The sequence below is a fragment of the Thalassophryne amazonica genome, chromosome 17 (genome assembly GCF_902500255.1).
Source record: "Thalassophryne amazonica chromosome 17, fThaAma1.1, whole genome shotgun sequence".
In the NCBI taxonomy this organism is placed as follows: domain Eukaryota; kingdom Metazoa; phylum Chordata; class Actinopteri; order Batrachoidiformes; family Batrachoididae; genus Thalassophryne; species Thalassophryne amazonica.
Window position 1 is genome coordinate 30,785,649 of NC_047119.1, and position 25,061 is coordinate 30,810,709.

Genomic DNA, 25,061 nt, shown 5'->3' on the forward strand with positions numbered 1-25,061 from the left:
ATCCCAATCCTCAGGTTGGGAATTGGGAATTTTTTCTGCCAAGCTTGGTCCAATATTTACAAAAAAATTATTAAAACCGTTGACTACCTCATCCTTATTTTCCTTCTTGACATTATTATCAATGAAATACTGAGGGTAACTCTGTTTTTTATTACCTTTTTGATAATGCTATTTAATATATCCCATATTCCTTTAATATTGTTTTTGTTATTATATAATATGTTACTATAATATTCCTTCCTACATACCCGTATAATATTAGTTAATCTATTTTTGTATTTCTTATATCTATTTTCTGCCTCTTTAGTCTTTAGTTTTATGAATTCTCTATACAGTGTATTTTTCTTATTACATGCATTTCGTAACCCTTTCGTCATCCATGGTCGAGCTTGGATTTTTTGTTTTCTGTAGTCTTGTTTAATTGGACAATTTTTATCATATAATGATGTAAATATTTGTAAAAAAGTTTCATATGCACTATCAACATCACTTTCACTGTATACCTTTTCCCAGTTTTGCTCCTGTAAATCCTTCTTCAAAGATCTTAAAGAGGATCATACATTTAATGTTAATTGAACATCTCGTCTGCAGTTACTCATCTATGTATCGTGTGTGCCACAAGCCAAAGGATACTATAGTTGGTTAATGTAAGTCATTATCTGGTTTGTTTAGTACACTGGACTTTCTTACCGTCAGAGGTTCTGAACTAGATTGTGTCAAGTGTCTACAGATGAATGGTAATTTTAGCTAGTTAGTTACAATTTAACTAAAGTACATGACATAAAGCTAGGACCCACCAATAGCTTTGTCCCCCAATTCTTGCAGTATAATTCGCACTCTGCTTAGTAAACAAAATAATCAGAATAATCCTGATAGCAATTTAACAGACAAATGGAACTGAAAGTATAACTTCCTTGTCACAATTTAATATGCATTAAAAACACGACAGCTCAGAAATAGGCTCCAATTTTTATGTAAATACAGTAAAATGATTGCTAAGCTGTCAATCATTGATTTTCCAGGTGACCTACCTCAACACCTGCAGGTTATGTTCAAGATCCTGAGGTCGGAAGATCGTATAAAGCTGGTGAGTCATCATCACACAAACATACAGTTGTGTGATAGGCCGGTGCATAAATTTTGGCAGCCTCGTCATTTTACTGATTTGAATACATTTAGCACTAATTATTGGAACACAAAATTTGTTTGGTAAGCTCATTGACTGTTGACCTCCTTACACAGGTGTATTCAATCATGAGAAAGGGTATTTAAGGTGGCCATTTGCAAATATTTCCCCTCTTTGCCTCTCTTCTAATGAGTGGCAACATGGGAGTCTCTAAATAACTCTCAAATGACCTGAAAACATCATGGTTTAGGGGAAGGATGCTATCTCAGAGATTTCAGATGTCAGTTTTCACTGTGAGGAGCATAGTGAGGAAATGGAAGACCGCAGGCACAGTAATAGTTGAGGCCTGAAGTGGCAGGCCAAGAAAAATCTCAGATAAGCCTAAGCGAAGCATGGTGAGAAAAGTCATAGTCAACCCACAGACCTGCTCCAAAGACCTACAGCATGATCTTGCTGCAGATAGTGTCTCTGTGCATCTGTGCATCGTTCAACTATACAGCGCACTTTGCACAAAGAGATGCTCTAATGCAGAGGAAGCCTTTTCTGCGTACACGCCACAAACAGAGTCGCTTGAGGTATGCTAAAGCACATTTGGACAAGCCAGCTTCATTTTGGAATAAGGTGCTGTGGACTGATGAAACTAAAATTGAGTTATTTGGACATAACAATAGGCGGTATGCACAACAAAAAAGAACACAGCATTCCAAGAAAAATGCTTGCTACCTACTGTAAAATTTGGAGGTGGTTCCATCATGTTGTGTGGCTGTGTGGCCAGTGCAGGTACTGGGAATCTTGTTATAGTTGAGGGTCACATGGATTCCAGTTAATATCAGCAGATTCTTGAGAACAATGTTCAAGAATCAGTGACAAAGTTGAAGTTGTGCTGGGGCTGGATCTTTCAACAAGACAATGACCCTAAACACTCCTCAAAGTCTACTAAGGCATTCATGCAGAGGAACAAGTACAACATTCTGGAATCGCCATCTCAGTCCCCAGACCTGAATATTATTGAAAATTTTAAGCTGACTGTCCATGCTCGGAAACCAACAAACCTGAGATGTTTTGTAAAGAAGAATGGTCCAAAATACCTTCAACCAGAATCCAGACTCTCAATGGAAGCTATAGGAAGCATTTAGAGGCTGTTATTTCTGCAAAAGGAGGATCTACTAAATATTGATGTATTTTTTCTGTTGGGGTGCCCAAATTTATGCACCTGCCTAATTTTGTTTAAAGAATTATTGCACACTTTCTTCAAATCCTACAAACTTCATTTCACTTCTCAAATATCACTGTGTTTGTCTGCTACATAATATATTCAACTGAAATTGCTGATCCAAACAACCAATGATTTACAAAGGAAAATCATGGAAATCATAAAGGGTGCCAAACCACATACAACTGTATGTGTAGATTTTTACAAAGAAAAACAAATGTTTGTGTAGTACTTTACGTGATTTTTTTTTTCTGCACAGTTTCCAATGTGTTAAAAATTTGACACTAAAAATTTACCCTGACCCCTTTGTTTTTTGGACGTCCCAACTGCAGCTTGTATGCAAACACTGATTTTGTTTTGCAGGCTGTACGGTTGGAGAGCGGGTGGTCAGAACGTGTGCGATACATGGTTGTCATCTATACCAATGGAAACCAAGACACAGAAGAAAACATTGTCGTGGGAATGGACTTTACGGACAAGGACAGGTACTTTATCTTTAATCTGCAGCAAAATCATGTTATGTTTCTGAAAATGTTAATTCTTTAACCTTTCTGATCAACCAGTAAAAGTTGCTCTATTGGGATGGTGCTACCGCTGTGGAGTGATACGAATATACATTTAGACGGTGATGGGTGAGTGTCTGTTTTGTTTTGATTAAAATTATCAATGAGTCTAATAAGGTGATGTCAAAGGAATCCAACATCCTTTGGATTCTGTGACATATATTACCCTGCATTGTGATAACTGAGTATACCAGATGGTGCAGAAAATTCCTTCTTTCAAATCCTCCTTGAATTAAACAAGATCAGATGCCCCACATTGGTAGAAACCAACCATATATATGTATTTCAGCTATTTGTGATCACCAGTGGTACAGCATTAAAGTACTCGTGCAGACCTGTGGGCATTGTTTCCCTTTCTGTATGATGGAGGAATGTTCCACCTGTTAGCAGTCTGAATAGTGTTTTGAATGAGCCCAATCCAGCCTGTGTTTACATCACTTGACCTTCACCTCTCCATCCAGGCGACCCTAATCTCTGATCTCCTCTTTCTCACTAGTGGTTTCAGTGTGAACACAGCAGGGCGTTCGCATGTCTTCAAGCCTGTATCTGTGCAGGCCATGTGGTGAGTAGTTGTTTTTTCTGAGCTTTGTAATCGATTGTGGTGTTTGTGTTTCTATAAAGATATAGAAAAAAGTCTGCTGTGTCCAACACAGCTGTAGAGAGAGGGTGGATATCATACGGTGGCCAACAAGGGCCAAACGCACTGCAACAGCCAAATGCGCTGCAGCAAATTTGATGCATGTGTTTTCTTGGTTTGCATCGTTTTGCGCTTTGCATCATTTCTCTATTTGCAGTGCATTTTATGATGATGCATTTGTTTTTGTTTGTTGCAGCGCATTTGGCCATTGCAGTGGATTTGGCCCTTGTCAGCCACCGTAATATCAGGCTCACATCCCTCTCAAAATATTTCATGCATAGTGATATCAGAAACAAGACTGAATGAAACTATGAACCAAACAAACTAGTTGCTTCACAAAATAATTAATCCTCTCAAAATGCTCAAAATATTAAACAATAGCTTTAGACAATGAATCATAATTTATAAATCTTTAATTACACTAACCGGTTGCATCGCAAAATGATTCCATTTTCAAAAAGGTAACTAAAACAGTTCATTCAACACTATTCACTTTCCCAACAAGCTTTAAACACTAAATGAAATGTGCACTTCAGGAACCAATTTATGATATCAACATACATGTCAGTTAATTGTTTCAGAAAGTGATTCATCATTTTAAAGCGCTTGAAGGAAATTAATCAAGCGCTTGGCAAAATTATTCACTTTTCAGAACTCTGGAAATGACAAATGAGTAATTACTTCAGAACGCGATTCACGTGTGAAAATTTGATGTGGAAAAAAATTCTTGGAAACATTAAATCAGTTGATTCAAGAAATGGCTCACTATTTGGAAACTCTCCGTATTCAGTGAATTTACATCAGAAATCTTTGAAGGACTGCGATGTGATGACTTATGCTTCGCATCATACCCTACCATCACCACCAATTCCACCACCAAAATGAATTCCCGGCCTCACTCCCACTGTCTAAGGTGATGTTGCTATCTGTACAATTCTTTCATTATAAAAACTATAATAATAATTTTTGAGGCAAGTGTCTTGAACGTGGGAACTTTGTGATAAGTTTTCAGCTTATTGTGTTTAATTTCATCTCCAGTCAGAGTTGGAAGGAATATCACTCACAATTTAAAACAATAGTCAGTTTTCGTGGAATTTTTATTTTTAAATTGAGCAAATTCAGCTTAGTTATTGGAAGTCTGTATGTTTTTGTACTTAAATTGGAATAAACCTGGCTTTTTTCCTTTTTAAGTATAAATTAAAAAAAAAATCATTCTCACAGTCGCACTCAGCTGTGGGCTCATATAACCATATCTGCAAAGATATAAAATTATAGGCAAATTCCCAAAAGTGTAGATGTTATTCATCTGATAGACACCCAAACTAAACAAGACCATTCTCACTTTCAGCATAGGGGGAAAAAAATAACTCGAGGAAGCTTGACTCTCTATGGATAAATTATTTTTTTAAAAAACTGAAATTTCAACAGAACATGTAGCAGTCTACCAAAAATTAAAAAAACTACCTATATTAATTGATTTGTTTTTTGATGCAACTTTGTAATCTGAGTTTTGATTCAAATTCCCTGGTCCATAATGTCTTATTGCGCCACTGACTTCTTGTTCTGTCCTTATGCCACCTGCTGGTCAGTTATCACAATTACCAGTGCATGTTTTGTTTTTGTTTCCCCCCCAGGTTCCTCTCACTGCACTTCTACATTTCCCTGATACCAGTGGGTGATGTTTTTTATCTTTAATCTGTGATTCTGCAGGTCCGCCCTGCAGGTCCTCCACAAGGCCTGCGAGGTGTCGCGCCGCTTCAACTATTTCCCAGGGGGCCTTGCTCTCACGTGGATGGCTTTCTACGAGAGCTGCGTCTCCTCAGAGCAAAGCTGCATCAATGAGTGGAATGCTATGACCGACCTGGAGACCACACGGCCTGATTCACCTGCCATGTTTGTGGACCGGTGAGAGCCCCGTGCTGTCAAAATACTGTAATAGGGAGTTGTGTAAAGTAACACGACGCTAATGTACCAACTCGTTATGTGCAGGCCAACTGAACGAGAAAGAACAGAGTGTCTTATTAAAGCCAAGCTACGCAACATCATGATGTTCCAAGATCTGGAGAACATCACCTCTAAGGAGGTATGTGCAAAATCAGTACTTCAAGTATGTGCCTGATTGAAAAGCTAAGCACGGTGGCTTACCTCCTCCATTGAAGACGAGGATCTCCGGTGCTAGCTAAGGGCGTTGAACTTGAAAAATCCACCCAGACGTCCCTATGTATGTTCTTTTCATTTTGTGGAGAAAAAGTCACAACACTGGATCTTTACCAGTGATGTGAGTTTGCTTGCTGTGAGGCAACAGTGGTTAGCACTGTTGCCTCACAGCAAGAAGGTCATGGGCCGGCCCAGCCTATAGGCAGTATAGGCAATTGCTAAGGGTGCTGTCCATCCAAGGGGTGCCACAATTAAGGAAAAAAAATAAAGTCATCTTTCACTGTTCTTACACTAAAACTACTTAATACTATTTACCTTTTAATATAAAATACATTTTGCCTATATTGGTTTAATTATATAACAAAGCCTATTAAATAATAATGATGAAAATAGTGTGGCAAGCTGTGTGGAACAGCAAAGACCGAGCTAGAGCTTTTGTCTTTTCTGCATGCTGCTATTTTTTACACACAACAACACAGAGACAATGACGGAAGTCATTAAACCCACTTCCTTGCCGGATCCACCAATGGATCGGGACAAACATAGACAAACAAACAAACATACTTGTTTAGATTTTGCGATTTGTGTTTCCAGCTCGTCACAATAACATGATGAATTATTTTGCTATTAAAAATTTTGCCTGGGGTGCCAAATGTCTAGGGAGCGCCCCACCTCATGACTGCTGGGATAGGCTCCACCCCCTCGTGACCCTTAATTGGAGTAAGCAGTTGAAGAGGAGTTGTATCCAAATGCTTATAAATCATTTTGGCAGTGACAGCAGCTTTCATTCCTGTAGTTATTGCGTGTTATTAAAGACCTTATCAGCAGTTTCTTTGCTTTTCTTTCTTTTTGCCAAATTTCTTTTTTTTATTGCAAAACATTGTGAATGGTGTATGTATATATATATATATATATATATATATATATATATATATATATATATATATATATATATATATATATATATATATATTATTTTTTTTTCTTTTTTTTTTTTCAATAAAGAAAACAAGAATTAACAACAAAAATACAACACCCCAGGTCGATCCCGGCTCATTGAACGTATGTAAGTAAGTAAAAATGCTCAAAATCAAATCTACATGACCCAAATCCTTAGTCAGGGAAGACCTGCAGATCAGTAAAGTCAGAAAAAAAAAGTTGCAATTTTTGGTCAAATTTGTCAGTATTACCCCCTCATGTATTAATTTTTTGAGTTTTAGGAGTAGTTTTTTTCTAACCTGCACAAAGGACTTCAGATTTTTGCTTTATGACAAAATGTATTTTTAATGTTTGTCCTCAGATACGTAATGAGCTTGAGCAGAATATGAGCTGCAGTCTGACAGAGTACAAAGAGTTCATTGACAACGAGATGCTCTTAATCCTGGGGCAGATGGACAAGGCAACACTTATCTTTGATCATCTATACTTGGTGAGAACTTCAAAAATGCATTATTATACTACTACGATGGCGACAATGTTAACATTTATTCAATTTCTTAAGTTTCTAATTGAGAAGTGTGTGTGTGTGTGTGTGTGTGTGTGTGTGTGTGTGTGTGTGTGTGTGTGTGTGTGTGTGTGTGTGTGTGTGTGTGTGTGTGTGTGTGTGTGTGTGTGTGTGTGTGTGTGTGTGTGTGTGTGTGTGTGTGTTTTCTAACACATCTGTCTTTAAACAGTATAACTGTGCTTTAATTTAATATATTTACCTCTAGGGATCTGAGTGGAACGCCTCCAATCTGGAGGAGCTACGTGACTGTGGGTGAGTTTAAAGCAGACAAATTATAATTAATGTGACTTGCGTCTGTCCATAGCGAGCTTCTTTTCTCCAATCTGAGCTAGATTTTGTGCTTGTTACGGTGATCTGATTAAAACTGTCATTTAATGAATCCTGGGTTGAACAGAAGCAGTCATTTACTCTTTTATTAATTTGGTTGTCTAATGTTCTAATGTTACAGTTTAGTTTCATTCTTAACCAAAACTACTGCCTGAAAACAGCATTTTGAAAAGTAGTAAAACTAGCTGCTGCTCTCTGACCTGGAAGTGGATCATTTCTACACGTGATCGGTAAAAAACTTAAAAAGATGAGTGGAAATGATCATCTGCTGTGTTACTGTTTTGGTTGCAGAGTCGGTTACATCTTGAATGTGACCAGAGAGATTGATAACTTCTTTCCAGGAATGTTTGAGTATCACAATGTGCGTGTGTATGATGAGGATGCGACCGATCTGCTGGCACACTGGAACGACACCTACAACTTCATAGTCAAAGCCAAGTGAGTCCGACAAGAGCTTCCTGGAGTCAAGAAATGAAACTAGATTTATCTTTTTTTTTTTTTTGGCATGCACTAGAGAATCAGGAAAGTGCTGTTTGACTAAAAGGTGAAATTACTGTTTGGAGACTTAATATTAAAGCTGTATAATGCCTGGAGGTGCAGAAAAAAAAAGAGAAGCGAGCAGCAACATTGTGCTCTCAAACAGTGACGGCTCCAGAGGATTTTAGGGCTATGGGGGTGATGATTATTTTCTGGAAATTACAGTAAATATGAATTGTAAATCTACAATATAACATGTTAAATCACACATACAACAGAAAAAAACAATTCCTCTTCTGACAGGACAGTAAAATTCCTTCGGCTGCTCCCTTGTTTGCACTCGGGATCGCCACAGCAAATCCAAGGTGGATCTGCATGTTGAATTGGCACAGGTTTTACACCGGATGCCTTTCCTGACGCAACTCCACATTACATGGAGAAATGTGGCAGGGGTGGGATTTGAACCCGGAACCTTGTGAACTGAAACCAAGTGCATTGACCACTTGGCCACCACCCCTCTTCTGACAGGACACACAAACAAATTTGGAAAATGCAGAACGGGTCAGGATAGAGGCTACTCTCCTTCAAGTGGGGCTGTTACTCTTCACTGTTTCTTATTTACACCAGGTTCTGTTTTTTGAGTGGTGTTATATGACACTGACTGAACTGTTGAAATTGACATGTTTTAGTCATACTAGCTTTCCAGAATGAACTAATCTAAGAACATGACCTTGCTCAGGTGGTCTCTGGAGTCTCAGTTATGAAAACTGGGGGGGGGGGGGGGGGTCCTTTCATTCAGAGAGTAGCGTCAACTGAGAACATGGTGTCATTTTGGGGCCAGTTGTGCTGACCTTTGAACCTTTTATGTTTTCAATGTTTTTTTTATCATTTAACCACATACAGCAACACATCCAGGTACAGGTGCTATCAAAATAAATATAAAAATAGTTAAGCTATCAAATTTACATGAATTTATAATTTATGGTGATTTATTTAATTAATTTAAAGCCTGATTTATGCTTTTGCAACTCTGTAACTCCGTGTCATGCAATGACGTGTATGACAGTTTTAAAGTTCTCCCTCTCTGGATTATGCTTTTTTATGGATTAATTTGACCCTCAACAAGCTTTTTTTTCTACAGTCATCACCTCCAATTCAAAAGTAAGCTGTATGATTTCCTCTTTTTCCGACTCTGTGTTGTAAATTTTCGGACTGTTCTGTCAAACGTATGTGATCCTGAAATGTAATCGGCGTGTGCACTGCAAAAACTGTAAAAATATGAGAGGAATGAGTGAAAGCAGAAAAGCGTGAAATCACAGCCTTTTGAGCTGTCCGGTTTAACAGATGCACATCAGGCTGCGGGTTCGAGTCTGAGCACAGTGTGAGGAAAAATAAACGATTGGGCTTTTAATCACTGAAATGACTCTGGTCCCACATGCAAGGGGTTTTTAAACGGAAATACATTGAGATCAGACAGGACATTTCATCCGATGTGACCGAAAAATCCATTATATGCGGTGTTAATTACCTGGAAAACAATACAAAAACATTGGAACTTTTTTGTCCAATGACTGCGAATGTCTGGTTTATACGATGACGGTTTAGGTGAGATTTACTGTACATGGGACTGAACAATAAATTTACCTCTTAAAGCTTTGACGATGAAGTCGCTTCCATCCCACATGAAGCCCTTTCAACAAATAAATAAAAAAAAGTAGCTGGATTTACATGCAGACAGATTAAAGCCCTGTTTACACATAGACGGTAAGAGCTCCCGGAAGCATCCCGGAAGAGTTTTTAGCCGTCTTAAGGATCACACGCCGTTGTTAACGCTGGCACTAGGGGGCGTGGCTTAGTTCCGGCTTTACTGGGAATCGTCGAAAAAATTATTCAACATGTCGAATAATTCCGGCAGCGCTCCCGGAGAATTCGCGTGACGACAGAGACAACGCGAACAACGGCGTTTGATACTTTTTAATCGCTGTTTTATCCCGCCCCTTCCTGTAGTGCCGCAGTTTACACCGCCGTAATTGGCGACGGCATTGTATCCCTAATCAGTGGCGTGTAAAACGGCGATAGAGTCCATATCGGCGTCCTCAAGGGCGTTTTAACCGGCGACAGAGGCAGACAAAACGGCGGCGCTACCGGACAGTACGCCATTCTAAACGCCACCTCCCGGTAACGGCGTTCCAAACGGCCGATAGGCGGCGGTCAATATAAAAACGCTAGCGCGCTGCATGCAGGCCTCTCACTCGCAGCCAGCTCCAGATATTTTTGCAGAGAAGCTCCAGTATGCCTCCTAAAAGAAAATTGGCAGTGGCAAGGACTTACCAAGAGATCTGGTTCAGAAGCAGAGGGAGGCCTGTGGTGGAGACGGAGCAACACGTTGAGGAGGGGAAAAGGAGAAGAAAAGGCTGAGTATGATCTCCCTCCCCCTGCAGTGACAGAGGCATGTATTCCTGCTGCTTCAGCCTATTATACTCTGGGGGCGGTGCCTATATGCAAAAGTTCCTGGAGAAACGCAGGATTTGCCTGGATAAATCCACACAGGGCATTATCGGCGGCAGCAGAACACCGCCATTCTCACGCGCGTCTTAACCTGCGATTGTAAAGGATAGAACTGGGTATTAACCCCCGTTGCCTGACGTGTGCCGGATGCTACGGCGTCACAACGCCGCTTTATTCGGCTGATTTAGCGGCGTTTTATCCACGTATTTGCAGCTAGTACGGTGGTCAAAACGCCGGCGAAATGCTCCGCCCCTTTCCACCACCACAACAGCCGGAACTACCGCGAACTTCGGTCTACGTACTACCAGCCGACAAAACAGTCTATGTGTAAACCATGCTTAACAGCGAACGGTATTTTGCCACGAAGATGGCACCATGAGTCATGTGACCTTTCTTTTTTTTCAGCTCTTCATGGCTCTACTCTCTGAAAAAGGGACTCTAGTACTGTAGAATCCGATCAGTCAGGGAAACTAAAGGAAAAAGCATAGGATTCTGAATAGCAAATAATCTTTTGTTTTGGTTAGGGTTATGGTAGTGCTGCATAAATTGTTGGAAGGGGCAAATGGTTACAGCTCTACCACTCATTGATCTTTTGGTTGGCATAAAGTTAGCGGGGAAAAAGGGTTTCAGGGCTCTGTTGTCTTTGATTTTACATCATTTTATGCCCTCCTCAGGAAGTTGAAACGTTGCCCGTCTGCACAGTTTGAAAGTCTGCTGCCACTGTTTCACTGCAAACAACAGTGTGTGTTAGAAAGCTGGGGCAAGCTTATGTGTCACGAGTTGGCAGCATCTCATCTAGTGGTTTCTGCACCATTGGAGAATACCTGTCACTGAGAGACCAAGGTTTTTTTTTCTTCTTTCTTTGATAGGAAAAATCATTCCAAGTGCCTGGTGCACTGTAAGATGGGGGTGAGCCGGTCTGCTTCTACGGTTATTGCCTATGCGATGAAGGAGTACGGCTGGTCTCTGGACAAAGCCTACAATGCCGTCAAGCAGAAACGGAGCATAGCTCAGCCAAATGCTGGTTTCATGAAACAGCTGGCAGAGTATGAAGGCATCCTGGATGCCAGGTAAGCAAGTTCACGGCTTCACTCAGGTACTTAGGCACTCGGCTCCCACCTGTCACCCAGCTGTTTTTATTTTCACTGTAGTGCACCCTAGAGATGCAAATCATATGGGTTTACTTTCCATGTTACCTGTTAAATAAATGTTGCTTGCTTAAAAGATTACTAAAACAAATAAAACTTGCCTCAAAGTACAAAAGAATATTTCTCTGGAAGATGATTTAGCATCTTTGTCTCAACAGTAAACAGCGCCACAACAAGTTGTGGAGGCCAGAAACAGATGACGAGGTGTCTGATGAATTACAAGCTTCTGGTCACAGTGGAGAGGAGACACCAGGTCTTACAGCCTCCTCCCAGGAGGAGGATGAAGCCTGGGGAGGATGTGGGGCATCTCCCTGTAGAGGCATTGGTCTTGAAATGGAACCCCTTGACTGTCTAAACTACAACTACTATTTTAGACGTCTGTCTGACTCCGCCCTGGACAGCGAGCCCTCCACCCCGGTGCGGGGTCCCCCACTGTTGGGGATGGAGAGAGTTTTCATTGAGATTGAAGATGTGGAACGAGATGCCTTGCTGGAGGATGAGGGCTTTCCCATGGCTCACTTAGCTCTGCCAGGTGAGGGCACAGCTGCTCAGACTTGTGGGCGCCTTGACCCCTTGGAGGACATGAGGCTGAGGCTCGAGTTCAGTACTTTAGAAGAGGAAGACGAAGAGGAGGCCAAGAAAGAGGAAGCTGAGATGGCAGCTTTGGCTCAAACACCTGGACATTCAGGTGGGAAGAAGACAGGTGAGGAGGTTAACAGGGGGGAAGAAAGTCGGTTAGGACTGGCCAACAACAACACCAACAACAGCAACCGCCTAGCTGCCAAGCGCAGCTGCCCTGCAGCCTTTGATGTGAGTTAAGACAATCTCTATCTAATCACGTGTTATCATATTTATAGTTATATAGGCATTCTGTTTGCTTTCAACTGCCTATTTTAAAATTGGGTTGCTGTCAGAAGCTTAGCATAATTATACTAGCCACTGTTGACCCACCACTGTGTTTAACCACATATTCTCTTCAAACTTTACCCATTTAGGACAGTGGTAGCACAGGAAACCCTTTGAAAGTGAAGCCTTCATATCAATCCTGTAAAGACTGCCTGCGTCTACCACAAGGGCGGCGCTGTGATCGTCCAGCAGGAGGACGCACCCACCGCCTTAACCCCTCTCGTCACTGTGCAGTCCCCACTATATGCATAGATCCACCTGGGACCAATTTTACTTCCAATCCAGTTCTGCCATCTGTGCCAGCCCCGACGGTTGTCCCACCTTACTTGATCCATCCCTGCGGCCACCTCTGCTGCTGTGCCACGTGTGCCCCAATTCCACCTGTCCCAATCATCCATCCCAAACTGTCCTCGCCCATGTGCTGTGAGGAAACCTCTCATGATTCTAGTTTCCTGGAAACAGAGGATGTAGATGAGCCACAGGCCAATGAGATCAATACTTTGGCAAATGTTAATGTCTTAATGCTACAACCCGGTCCACACATGGAGTCATCTGTTGGTACACTGGAGCTCCAGCAGCAGGCACTCGCTCAGCTGCAAATGCCATCACTTGGAATAGGATTTAGTTTGGAGATGATGCAACAGAGGGGGGAGCAGCTTGATAATTTGCCAAACTTGACCATGGAAGGCCAGCTCCCTGTGGGACCCCTGCCTTAACGCAGTGACCTGAGCATGGCTTGGAGTGAAAACAAGGCTTTCCACTGGCGCCGCCAGGATCACTAGATTATTTCTGACTTTTTAGATGCCCGCTGCTGTGCTGTTGTCAAAGAAATGAAGCTGTGATCGGACTCTCACAGAACAGCTTTTTATCTCAAGCTGTCAGGTCTCTTCTTTTACAGTGTGTGCGCTGTGCCTGATGGGACGTCCACAAGATTGAGATTCAGATGAGGTTGGTTGTTTTGCCCATATTCAAAAGGTTTAGCAAACTATGGAGTTTATGCTGCCATCCACACTCTGTGATGAGGCCCATCTGTATGTTTTTTTTGAATCACTAGAATTCCTCTTAGCTCTCATGAAGGACATCCTAGCAGAACACTGTCATTTCCACAGAATGTCACATGACTGACGAATATCACCCTGGCCTAGCATGTGAATAAAGGATCTTACCCAATACTCACAGACACAATCCCATGACTAATGGGACAGACTACACAGACCTGAACCAAACCCACAGCGTTAATACAACCTAACTCTAATCATAACCTTAATCTAACCTGGTTACTGTCTGTTTTTAAAATAAACAATAAATTATGGTTCCATAAAGAATCAAACTCACATGTTCTAAAGCGCATAACTTTGCTATTTACAAGACACTTAATGTGAGCGTAGCGTGAAAACTGGTTGTATGTGATCATTTACTTGGTCATGTTCTTAATTGTGATACTTTCATCACATTTGGACTCTCAGTAATGCAGCTATATTGTTGTGCTGCTTTATCCAAGCTCAAACTTGAATTCTCAATGCAACAAGTGATGCGTGATGGGCAGCCACTTTCAGCTTTAATCCAACTAATGTGTTCAATTTGGATAAAAGCTATGGAAAACAAATACAACCATTCATTTTCATGTAAACACTCAGTGGAATGCACTGTTTCATGCTTTGTCTGAGGGAGGCATCAGTTGAAGCTGTTAGTGATATCTTGTGTCTCTCAAGCTTCCAACAGTTACAACAGTGAATCCAATACTTGTGACTATTGACACTCAAAATAGCTTTTTTCCCCCTTGCAAAACACTTTGTTAGGCTTTTAACCCTATATAATGAAGGTAAAAGTCAAAGGACACACCGCTCGATCACATATTTAATCTACAGCAGTTTCACAGAAAATGTTATATTAAAAACAAACAAAAAAAACATAGGCATCGGCTGTATAGATTTGTAAAACAGGATCCAAGATGTTTTTCAAGATGCAAGTTGTAATATAACTACAATTTAAAATATTTCAGTGTAATAGTGAGGTGTCAAGTGTTATTTGGAGTCTCATATGTAATTAGTTATGGTGTGTTTTGGTCAGTTCAGGGAGCATTCATTAATGCGGTGCATCACCACATCAACCACACTACAGAACCGCCCTGCATCCTGGATAGTAACCTCCTAGGCAACAGGTATATCCCCACTTTTTGAAAGCAGTCATCTATCTGCGGAAACAGGTGAAATGTCGGCCTCTTCTTGGCAAGTTTCAAGTAGCATTTGTTTGACACAAAGCCATTCCAATGGTACCGAAGGATTCACTAAACAGTCTTAGTACCAAAGACATCATTGGCTTAAGTCATCAACAATGTAAGTCATTGGTTTACATCGTTGGTTAGTAAGACAGGAAGCACCAGGACACTCAAGTTAGACTTTCATTCTCCTGCATACATATCGGCATCAACGGATGCCTCTGTCTAGGAAACGGATGACTCCAAAAGCTCTTTCCAAGCATCTCTCCACCTTAAAATCCGCGGACTCGGAAACATGTACATCACTGCTGGGACAAGTGTTTTGGGCATAACATGAAATAACCTACTCAGAATGTCACCTGTTGCTGCTTTTTAGATAGCAAACCCAGCAGTAAGCTTTTCTGGAGAGCAAAGTGTGAAAGGGAGGAACTGGGAGAAGTCATCCACCACAGATCTCTGAGATGAAGTATTAGGGCATATCCTCCATCCCTTCTTCCAAGCACCCAGTTTCCTACATATCCCACCAGGCACCTTCATTATTCTCTGGGAGTACTGTCTTGGGATGAAAAACTACCATAAAGTTTGATGTGCCATTTCACGTCTTTGCGTGTAAAAGTAAAAGTGTATGCACATCATGAGTCCGCCTATGTAAGGCATATCTGAATATTATGCCTTCCACATAGTACAAAACTCTGCACAACTTTAAACCAGGGGTGTGTTGGTCTACAGCCCAACTGGTGGCTGCTTCCTAACAGTAACAATGCCCCAGTGATGCACCTGACCACACATATCACTTCACAACCAACACACCCGTGGGTGCACAGGTTAGTGGTGTGCTGTGTTTTGCACCAGATGGAAGACAGGATCCACGTTAATTACAGTTTGGTACAGTAACCATCATACTGCAAAACATTCAAACTGAGCAACTGCAAAGATCTGGTCTGATCTTTTCGAGACATATGTGCATCCAGGTACCGAACTACATCTGGCTGCCTTCAGCGGTTGTGACATTCTGTGGGAAAATGTCACATTCTGGCATAGTGTCCTTCATGAGTCTGTACCCCAGCTTTCTGCTGCCATTTTGTCCTCTCATGACAGATTTGGTCAACACTGAAGGCAGCGGTGTTTTGTGGCGATGGCTTGTTATGATAATCCAACTCTGTAATTCTGTTCAGATTCCTAAAAGAGCTACAGCTAGCACTTTGGCGTTGATAAACCATATTTATAAATGATTATTTATTTTCATCTTTATTTATTTATCTATTTATTTTAATGAAAGTAATATCTCCGCACATCACTGCTGCTTCATCACATCCCTTCACTTACAGGATATATTTTCCCCTGCTGCAGCTGCTTGTGTATCACTGAAGAGCATTTGACATGACGGGATAATGTGTCCAGAAAGGAACACGAGCAAATGTGAGCCTTATGTAAAGTATGAGACCTCAGACCAAAAGTATGTTGAACTGTTTTGGTCAAAGAGTGTTTTGTCACCTTGACTGGTTCACTCTGTTCTGCTCTATTAATGTAATCACATCCTTAAAGCACTTAATTTATTGATGCATGACTTTTCAGTATTACATAACATATCTTCAGTGCACTTGAAAACAGTTTAGAGGTGGTTTTTAGTCATCATTGGATTCTAAAACACACACACACACACACATACACACATATATATATATATATAAGTTATATGTCAGAGAAAATTACAATATATATTTATATATAAATCATATACGGAGTATCAATATAATCACTATATCAGAGGATATATATATATATATGTATATATATATATATATATGTATATGTGTGTGTGTGTGTGTGTGTAAACATTTGCACAGCACTGAGTAGATGGAGAGTTTAATCTGTTTTATTTATTTTCCAGAAGTATATTGCAAATCCTTTGGTACACTTCAGTCAACACAAAGTCATGTTAGATACAAGCAAAAAAAAAAAAAAAGTTTTAATGAAGGTAAGAATTACTTCATTATTTTCTTTGACTTAAATTTGCTGTGATTCTTACACGATACTCATCAAAAGTTTCAGAATACTTTTCAGTGAGAGTGGGTGTACTTCTGACATGAAAAAAAATGACATTATTATCATTAGCAAAAAAATTATAATTTTAAAAAGAAATGACTTAATGTGCTCGTCTAACAATAATACTCCAGATTTTTCCTGCTGTTGTTATGCTTCTCTAAATGCAGTTTTTCATCTTGTCATCAGAGAGTTCAGTTAGTGTGAAATTGCATATTCGTTCTTTTTTTTTTTCTTGCTGATAAACACAATGATCAATCCAGCCCAATTATCATAATTCTCATCACGTTACATCACAATGACATGATAGTTAATTACTTCATTTTTGATCTAGATTTTCCTCTGACATGAGTCCAGAGTAAACTTGAAATATATTTTTATGTGGTTTACTTAAAATTTTTCCACCTGTCTGAATTTGCTGTGCTACAGGGTATTTACTGGTTGTTTGTTTTGTGTGGTTTACAGCACACTGGGTGTGCTGGAGCCAAAATGACTGATCGTTTTTGTATGCAGGAAAAGCACATGCAAGGTATTCCCATGTGAGATCTGAGGTACAAGTCGGAGCATGAATGACTGCAGAATTATTTAATTATGTTGGAGTTTTGCAGATTTTTTTTTTTTATATATATATTTTAATAATATGTGATAAGACCACAAATCCTCTGTTCTTTTCTTCTGTTATCTGCATCCTGGGAGCTGCAGGTTTGCTCCACTGGTTAGATTTAAATCATGAGGTTTTGCTTTTTTCCTGTTATTTCGATCATGTTACTGTATGAACATAATGCAACTTAAAGCACACTGAACAAGTTGTTGACAGCAGTAAGGTAATTTAAAAAAATGCTATGTTACAAAAATTCACAACACTGGTCTGCCTTGAAATAGATGATTACTATGCAGTCCCCTCTAAAGGTATTGCAACAATGACACAAAGTAATTTATTTTTTTCTATAAAATGATGGCATTTGGGTTTGACATCAATAGATTAATCTGGAATACAGTTTAGAATGTTTGTTTTTATTTCTTGGTATTTACATCTCAATGTGTTAAACAACATGAGAACATGGCACCTTTTGTTTCAAACCACTCATTTTTTTGTGAGTAAAAATAATGAAACAGATCAGTTGTACAACCCCTGGCAAAAATTATGGAATCACCGGCCTCGGAGGATGTTCATTCAGTTGTTTAATTTTGTAGAAAAAAGCAGATCACAGACATGACACAAAACTAAAGTCATTTCAAATGGCAACTTTCTGGCTTTAAGAAACACTATAAGAAATCAAGAAAAAAAAGATTGTGGCAGTCAGTAACGGTTACTTTTTTAGACCAAGCAGAGGAAAAAAATATGGAATCACTCAATTCTGAGGAAAAAATTATGGAATCACCCTGTAAATTTTCATCCCCAAAACTAACACCTGCATCATATCAGATCTGCTCGTTAGTCTGCATCTAAAAAGGAGTGAACACACCTTGGAGAGCTGTTGCACCAAGTGGACTGACATGAATCATGGCTCCAACACGAGAGATGTCAATTGAAACAAAGGAGAGGATTATCAAACTCTTAAAAGAGAGTAAATCATCACGCAATGTTGCAAAAGATGTTGGTTGTTCACAATCAGCTGTGTCTAAACTCTGGACCAAATACAAGCAACATGGGAAGGTTGTTAAAGGCAAACATACTGGTAGACCAAGGAAGACATCAAAGCGTCAAGACAGAAAACTTAAAGCAATATGTCTCAAAAATCGAAAAATGTACAAAAAAAACCAAATGAGGAACGAATGGGAGGAAACTGGAGTCAACGTCTGTGACCGAACTGTAAGAAACCGCCTAAAGGAAATGGGATTTACATACAGAAAAGCTAAACGAAAGGCATCATTAACACCTAAACAGAAAAAAACAAGGTTACAATGGGCTAAGGAAAAGCAATTGTGGACTGTGGATGACTGGATGAAAGTCATATTCAGTGATGAATCTCGAATCTGCATTGGGCAAGGTGATGATGCTGGAACTTTTGTTTGGTGCCTTTCCAATGAGATTTATAAAGATGACTGCCTGAAGAGAACATGTAAATTTCCACAGTCATTGATGATATGGGGCTGCATGTCAGGTAAAGGCACTGGGGAGATGGCTGTCATTAAATCATCAATAAATGCACAAGTTTATGTTGATATTTTGGACAATTGAAAGGATGTTTGGGGATGATGAAATCATTATTCAAGATAATAATGCATCTTGCAATAGAGCAAAAACTGCAAAAACATTCCTTGCAAAAAGACACATAGGGTCAATGTCATGCCATAGGGTCAATGTCAATGAGCAGATCTGATTTGATGCAGGTGTTAATTTGGGGGATGAAAATTTACAGGGTGATTCCATAATTTTTTCCTCAGAATTGAGTGATTCCATATTTTTTTTCCTCTGCTTGGTCTAAAAAAGTAACCGTTACTGACTGCCACAATCTTTTTTTCTTGATTTCTTATAGTGTTTCTTAAAGCCAGAAAGTTGCCATTTGAAATGACTTTAGTTTTGTGTCATGTCTGTGGTCTGCTTTTTTTCTACAAAATTAAACAACTGAATGAACATCCTCTGAGGCCGGTGATTCCATAATTTTTGCCAGGGGTTGTAATTCAAGTAAATAACATTTGGCTCACATGTCCTTGCTTGCAATCACTGTGTCAAGTCTGAATTTTCGACATAACCAAACTGTTAATTTTTTTCTACTTTTACAGCAGCCACTTTCAGTTGTTGTTCTTCAGGTGAAATGTCCCACCATGTTTCATAGATGGTTTTTTTGTGTTTTGAATCATGAGCAGATCCTTCCTTCCGCTACACATTGGTCTTTCTATCACTTTGGTACAGATAAACCTTTGATTTAACTTTGCTGAAGAATCACTGAGTCATCTCAGTACTTTTTTTTTTTTTTTTTTGCAAATGCCAATCTGGCATTCTGATTCTTACTACTGATAAGTGGATTGCATCTTGTGATACGGGTGCCAACAGGGATTTTGGGCCCCATGAAAATAAATCTTACTGGGCCACCCCCCATATTATTTTGTCAGTATAATAATTGTATAAGGGGCCACTCTGGGCTCCTGTCAATCATGGGCCCCTAGAATCCTTCCCCCTATTCTCCCCGTTTCGGCACCCCTGGGTACGGCCCCTATATTCTTCTGCTGTTGAAGTCTTCCTCAAACAGTAGATTGGGATTCCTTCATTGACGCCCCATAGAGGTCATTGCTGATATCACTGACTCGTGTGGGGGGTTGTTACAATATTTTTGTCATCAAATGTTGTTTTCCTTGATCAACCCATTTGATGATGTTAGTATACCAGTGGCTTTCCTTTTCTAGAGTTTTGGAAATTGTTGCATTAACTGTGCCCAGTGTTTGTGCAATGCCTCATTGATTTTTTCCATATTTTCTCATCTTCTATCTGCCATGTTTTACTCCCATAAACAGCTCTTTGGTGTTCAACAACTGTGGTCTTTACTGGTAAAAACTAAGGCTAAGACCAAGAGCAGATCTTTAGTAATTTAATGTTCAAACAATCGATCCAACAGGACAACCCTGGTTCACTCAAAAGACCTGTCAGTCTTATGTTCCAATGTATTTACTTGCTTCCCCCCTCCCCAAAAAAGTGATCTGCTATGTTTTGTCATTTAACATGTCTACATATAAATGCCAGGCATCTGAACTGATATTCTAAACTGTCTTCTGATGTTCAGCTTTTGATCTCAGACCCATATGTCTTTGGTGTATAGCAAAAATAACTTACGTAATTGGCATTGTTGTTCTGGTGCTTCTGAGAGGACTGTAACAACTCAAATTTAAGCAGTTGTTTTTCTTGACATGTACAACTGACAACCATACTGGAAGCGCATGTGATGATCTCATGACTCAATTGTTGTCATCTATATTCCCATACAGCAGCGCTAAGTTGGAGTCATGCTTTGAATTTTTGCATTTAAGTGCCTTAATGTTGGCTTTAGCTGTGTTATAAAGCATCACGTGCTTTTCATATTTTTTCTCTGCGTGTGTTGATGGTTTGGCTGTTTGTACCCTCACACTCAATAATGGCCATTGTTCTTTGCAGTATAAAACTTGGCACATACAGTGCATCAGGAAAGTATTTACAGCGCTTCACTTTATCCACATTTTGTTATGTTACAGCCTTATTCCAAAATGGAGTGAATTCATTTTTTCCTCAAAATTCTACTCACAACACCCCATAATGACAACATAAAAAAAGTTATTTTTGATTGATTTATTTATTATTTATTTATTTATTTATTTGCAATTTTATTAAGAATAAAAAACTAAGAATTCACATGTACATGAGTATCCACACCCTTTGTTCAATACTTTGTTGATGCACATTTGGCAGCAGTTAAAAAGTTCAGATCCTGGTGGATCCAAGCTTCTTCCATTTACGGATGATGGAGGCCACTGTGTTCATTGGGACCTTCAAAGCAGTACCCTTCCCCAGATTTGTGCCTCAAGACGACCCTGTCTCGGAGGTCTACAAACAATTCCTTTGACTTAATGCTTGATTTGTGCTCTGACATGCACTGTCAGCTGTGGGACTTTATATGTAGGCAGGTGTGTGCCTTTCCAAATCAAATTAACTGAATTTACCCCAGGTGGACTCCAGTCAAGCTGTAGGAACATCTCAAGGATGATCAGTGGAAACAGGATGCACCTGAGTTAAATTATGAGCTTCATGGCAAAGGCTGTGAATACTTACGTACGTATGATTTTTGTGTGTGTGTGTGCGTGTGTGTGTGGGGGGGGTGGGGGGGGTTGTTTTTTAATAAATGTGCAAAAATCTCAAAACTTTTTCACATTGTCATTATGGGGTATTGTGTGATGAAATTTGAGGCAAAAAATAATAATTTCGCCTATTTTGGAATAAGGCTGTAACATAAAATGCAGAAAAAATGAAGCGCTGTGAACACTTCCTGGATGCACTGTAATACAATGTATGCAGTCACACATAAGCTCATACTCTGCAGTTCCCACAAACTAATACATATGTACCTGACAGACTTCCACTTATTAATAGCCTCTATCACTATTGTATTTATTTGCTATTGTTTAAACTTGTGGTACTGTATTGGTTCAGAATATTGAAATGAGAATCATTTGCATGTAAAGTTTTAGCTCAGACAGATTTGTGTCTTTGAAATGTACCCAACATTACATATTTTCTCTACAGTTTGAGTAAATTATCTTGCAGATATGGTCAATATAAAGAGCACTGGTAATGCTGCTGTGTAAGATTAAGCATTCATAATTACATTATATTGTGTGTACTTCAGCAAAACAACAAAAAAAAACTATCTCAAGGTTATCTTTTATTTTAGCTCAATTTAAAATAATGTTTGTTTTATTATTAATGTGATTCACAGGAAAATTGCATCAATCTGACAATCCTACTCTTGCAGACTGTACTTTGAAAGGTGTGGATGTTTATTTACAGAACATGTGAGCTTCAAATGTTTAGTCTGAATGAACTGAAAATGGCAGGTGATACAAATCCCATGATTTCTGTCATCTTTTTTTCCTCATTTTTGTGTACTGTATACATTGCCAGTGTTCATGTGTAATGCATTTTTTTTTTTTTTTTTTTTTTTTTACATTTTGTTAAAATGTTGATTCTAAAATCATGGAAATAAACATTTCCCCTGTGTGACCTGATTTTTGTGTTGATTTGTTTAAATCTAGCTGACTAAGACTTGCCATTGTATCACTACAGCTCTTAAACAATACATCGACAAGACAGACTGTTAATTTGGACAGATGTTGGCAACTTGTATCTCTCCACGAGACTTTTTCTACTTCAAATATTCGTAGAAACTTCCAAGATGACCATTGATACAAATGTGCTGCACATTTACTTACAAATGCTACTACTACATCAATCCTCTGACCTCAACTTGCTCTTTTAGTTGAACGCACATGAGCCAAAATCAACATTATTGAATTAGTCGGCTGAAGATCTTTCGATGGTCTGATTCAGACACTATGCCTGGAAAAACCAAAACGCTGCAGGAGGACCAAGTGTGACTGTTAAACACCAGCCTCCGTAAGTACTTTAAATATTCTACATTACTCATTTCAAATTCTGAGATGTGTGCACCAATTAATAGCTAACTTCCAAAACTACCAACAAATATTTGAAAATAAGAATCTGTAATCATTTTGATTATCACTGTAGTAACGACAGGTCAGGAAGACACAATTTGAAGTCTACTGCAACGAGGCAAATGCCAATACACAGACGGTTCTTCATTTCTACTTTTTATGATAATATAAAACAGTAGCATAGTCATCAAAGGCTGAAAACGTGCTGTGTAGAGACAAAAAAAGTCTTACGTTAATAAAACTCTTCAAAAATGTTAAAAAGGGTTTATGAAATTGTTCTGGAATTTATCTATTTACTAAGTAATTTCTTGAGTCTTCAGATCAAACTATTTCACTGTAGTTTGCTGATGCTTTTGGCATATATAATACTGTGCAAAAAGAAAATTTGAAGGATTATTTTATCTATATTATAATAGCCATGTGGCCTCTGTGTTGCGCACGTGTAAGGCTTTGATCACAGAGAAACTGGGGACAGCTGACATTTGCATGTATTTTGGGTCAAGGATAAACGCTGTGAAAACAGAAAGTTGATAGGACAAATATAGCTAACCCGTAAACAATGGGTGTTGTACTGCAATGCACAATGGGAGTTTGGGGTTTCGGAGTTTTAAATGTTATTGTGGTTCATGTTAACAGTGTTTAGTGTTACTGATTTATTGTGTTTTTGTCGTTCGATTGGTTTAGTCAGTTTAGTTAAGTTAAGTTGTTGTTACCATGTTTCTGGTACCTTGACTGAAAAGTGTATTACATTTGATGTCTTCCACCACATCTCTGTTTCTGCCTGTCTAAAATTAGAACCATGTGCTTGCAGCAGAAAAGACAAAAACCTCTCTGTGTGTGCATTTAACTTTGATCACAGAAGAACTGGGGAGAACTGACTTTGCCGTTTGATATGCATATGTATTTTGGGTCAAGGATGAATGCCACCAAAACTTAACGTTGAATGGACTAATATTTTCGGAAAAGCTACAGATATTAGCTAATGATGCTACTACATTCTGGACTTGCACACCATTCCAGCAGGGTGGCAGTAAATCATCTTTATATTAAAGGTGTGCGTGAGGGCTTTTATTTAGCAATAATAGTGTGTATATGATAAGAACCTAAACAATTTATAAAGACATTAACACAGTAAATTAACATTAAAAAATTACATGATTAACAGGAAATGAAAGAGTTGAGTTCTTCTAAAAATTGTTGAGGTCTAAGGTTGTAAAAACATTCTGGACTCACACGTCATTACAACTCATTATACAACCTTTGTGTAATTTATTACCGCCCTTGATAAAAGTCAGCTACCTACAACCCCTGGCAAAAATTATGGAATCACCGGCCTCGGAGGATGTTCATTCAGTTGTTTAATTTTGTAGAAAAAAAGCAGATCACAGACATGACACAAAACTAAAGTCATTTCAAATGGCAACTTTCTGGCTTTAAACACTATAAGAAATCAAGAAAAAAAGATTGTGGCAGTCAGTAACGGTTACTTTTTTAGACCAAGCAGAGGAAAAAAATATGGAATCACTCAATTCTGAGGAAAAAATTATGGAATCACGCTGTAAATTTTCATCCCCAAAACTAACACCTGCATCATATCAGATCTGCTCGTTAGTCTGCATCTAAAAAGGAGTGATCACACCTTGGAGAGCTGTTGCACCAAGTGGACTGACATGAATCATGGCTCCAACACGAGAGATGTCAATTGAAACAAAGGAGAGGATTATCAAACTCTTAAAAGAGGGTAAATCATCACGCAATGTTGCAAAAGATGTTGGTTGTTCACAGTCAGCTGTGTCTAAACTCTGGACCAAATACAAACAACATGGGAAGGTTGTTAAAGGCAAACATACTGGTAGACCAAGGAAGACATCAAAGCGTCAAGACAGAAAACTTAAAGCAATATGTCTCAAAAATCGAAAAATGCACAACAAAACAAATGAGGAACGAATGGGAGGAAACTGGAGTCAACGTCTGTGACCGAACTGTAAGAAACCGCCTAAAGGAAATGGGATTTACATACAGAAAAGCTAAACAAAAGCCATCATTAACACCTAAACAGAAAAAAAACAAGGTTACAATGGGCTAAGGAAAAG

At 39.2% G+C, this 25,061-nt stretch overlaps 1 protein-coding gene and 1 long non-coding RNA gene across 3 annotated transcripts in view; both read left to right on the top strand.

Annotated features, from left to right (window-relative positions):
• The window catches only part of ssh1b (slingshot protein phosphatase 1b), a 45,796-nt gene extending 31,336 nt beyond the window's left edge, over positions 1 to 14,460 (top strand). For both annotated transcript variants that reach the window (XM_034192784.1, XM_034192783.1), the window contains 12 exons: positions 1,023 to 1,087; positions 2,703 to 2,824; positions 2,903 to 2,971; positions 3,399 to 3,464; positions 5,250 to 5,444; positions 5,529 to 5,622; positions 6,997 to 7,125; positions 7,406 to 7,452; positions 7,819 to 7,965; positions 11,382 to 11,582; positions 11,819 to 12,470; positions 12,656 to 14,460. In XM_034192784.1, coding sequence (XP_034048675.1) covers positions 1,023 to 1,087; positions 2,703 to 2,824; positions 2,903 to 2,971; positions 3,399 to 3,464; positions 5,250 to 5,444; positions 5,529 to 5,622; positions 6,997 to 7,125; positions 7,406 to 7,452; positions 7,819 to 7,965; positions 11,382 to 11,582; positions 11,819 to 12,470; positions 12,656 to 13,282 — 2,414 coding nt within the window. In that variant the 3' untranslated portion in view covers positions 13,283 to 14,460. The remainder of the gene's footprint in view (positions 1 to 1,022; positions 1,088 to 2,702; positions 2,825 to 2,902; positions 2,972 to 3,398; positions 3,465 to 5,249; positions 5,445 to 5,528; positions 5,623 to 6,996; positions 7,126 to 7,405; positions 7,453 to 7,818; positions 7,966 to 11,381; positions 11,583 to 11,818; positions 12,471 to 12,655) is intronic.
• Positions 14,461 to 16,623: 2,163 nt separating this feature from the next.
• LOC117529891 lies at positions 16,624 to 21,430 on the top strand. Its single transcript, XR_004566134.1, has 3 exons — positions 16,624 to 16,802; positions 18,128 to 18,130; positions 21,420 to 21,430. It is a non-coding gene; the product is annotated as an uncharacterized LOC117529891 (long non-coding RNA).
• The last annotated feature ends 3,631 nt before the right edge of the window (positions 21,431 to 25,061 follow it).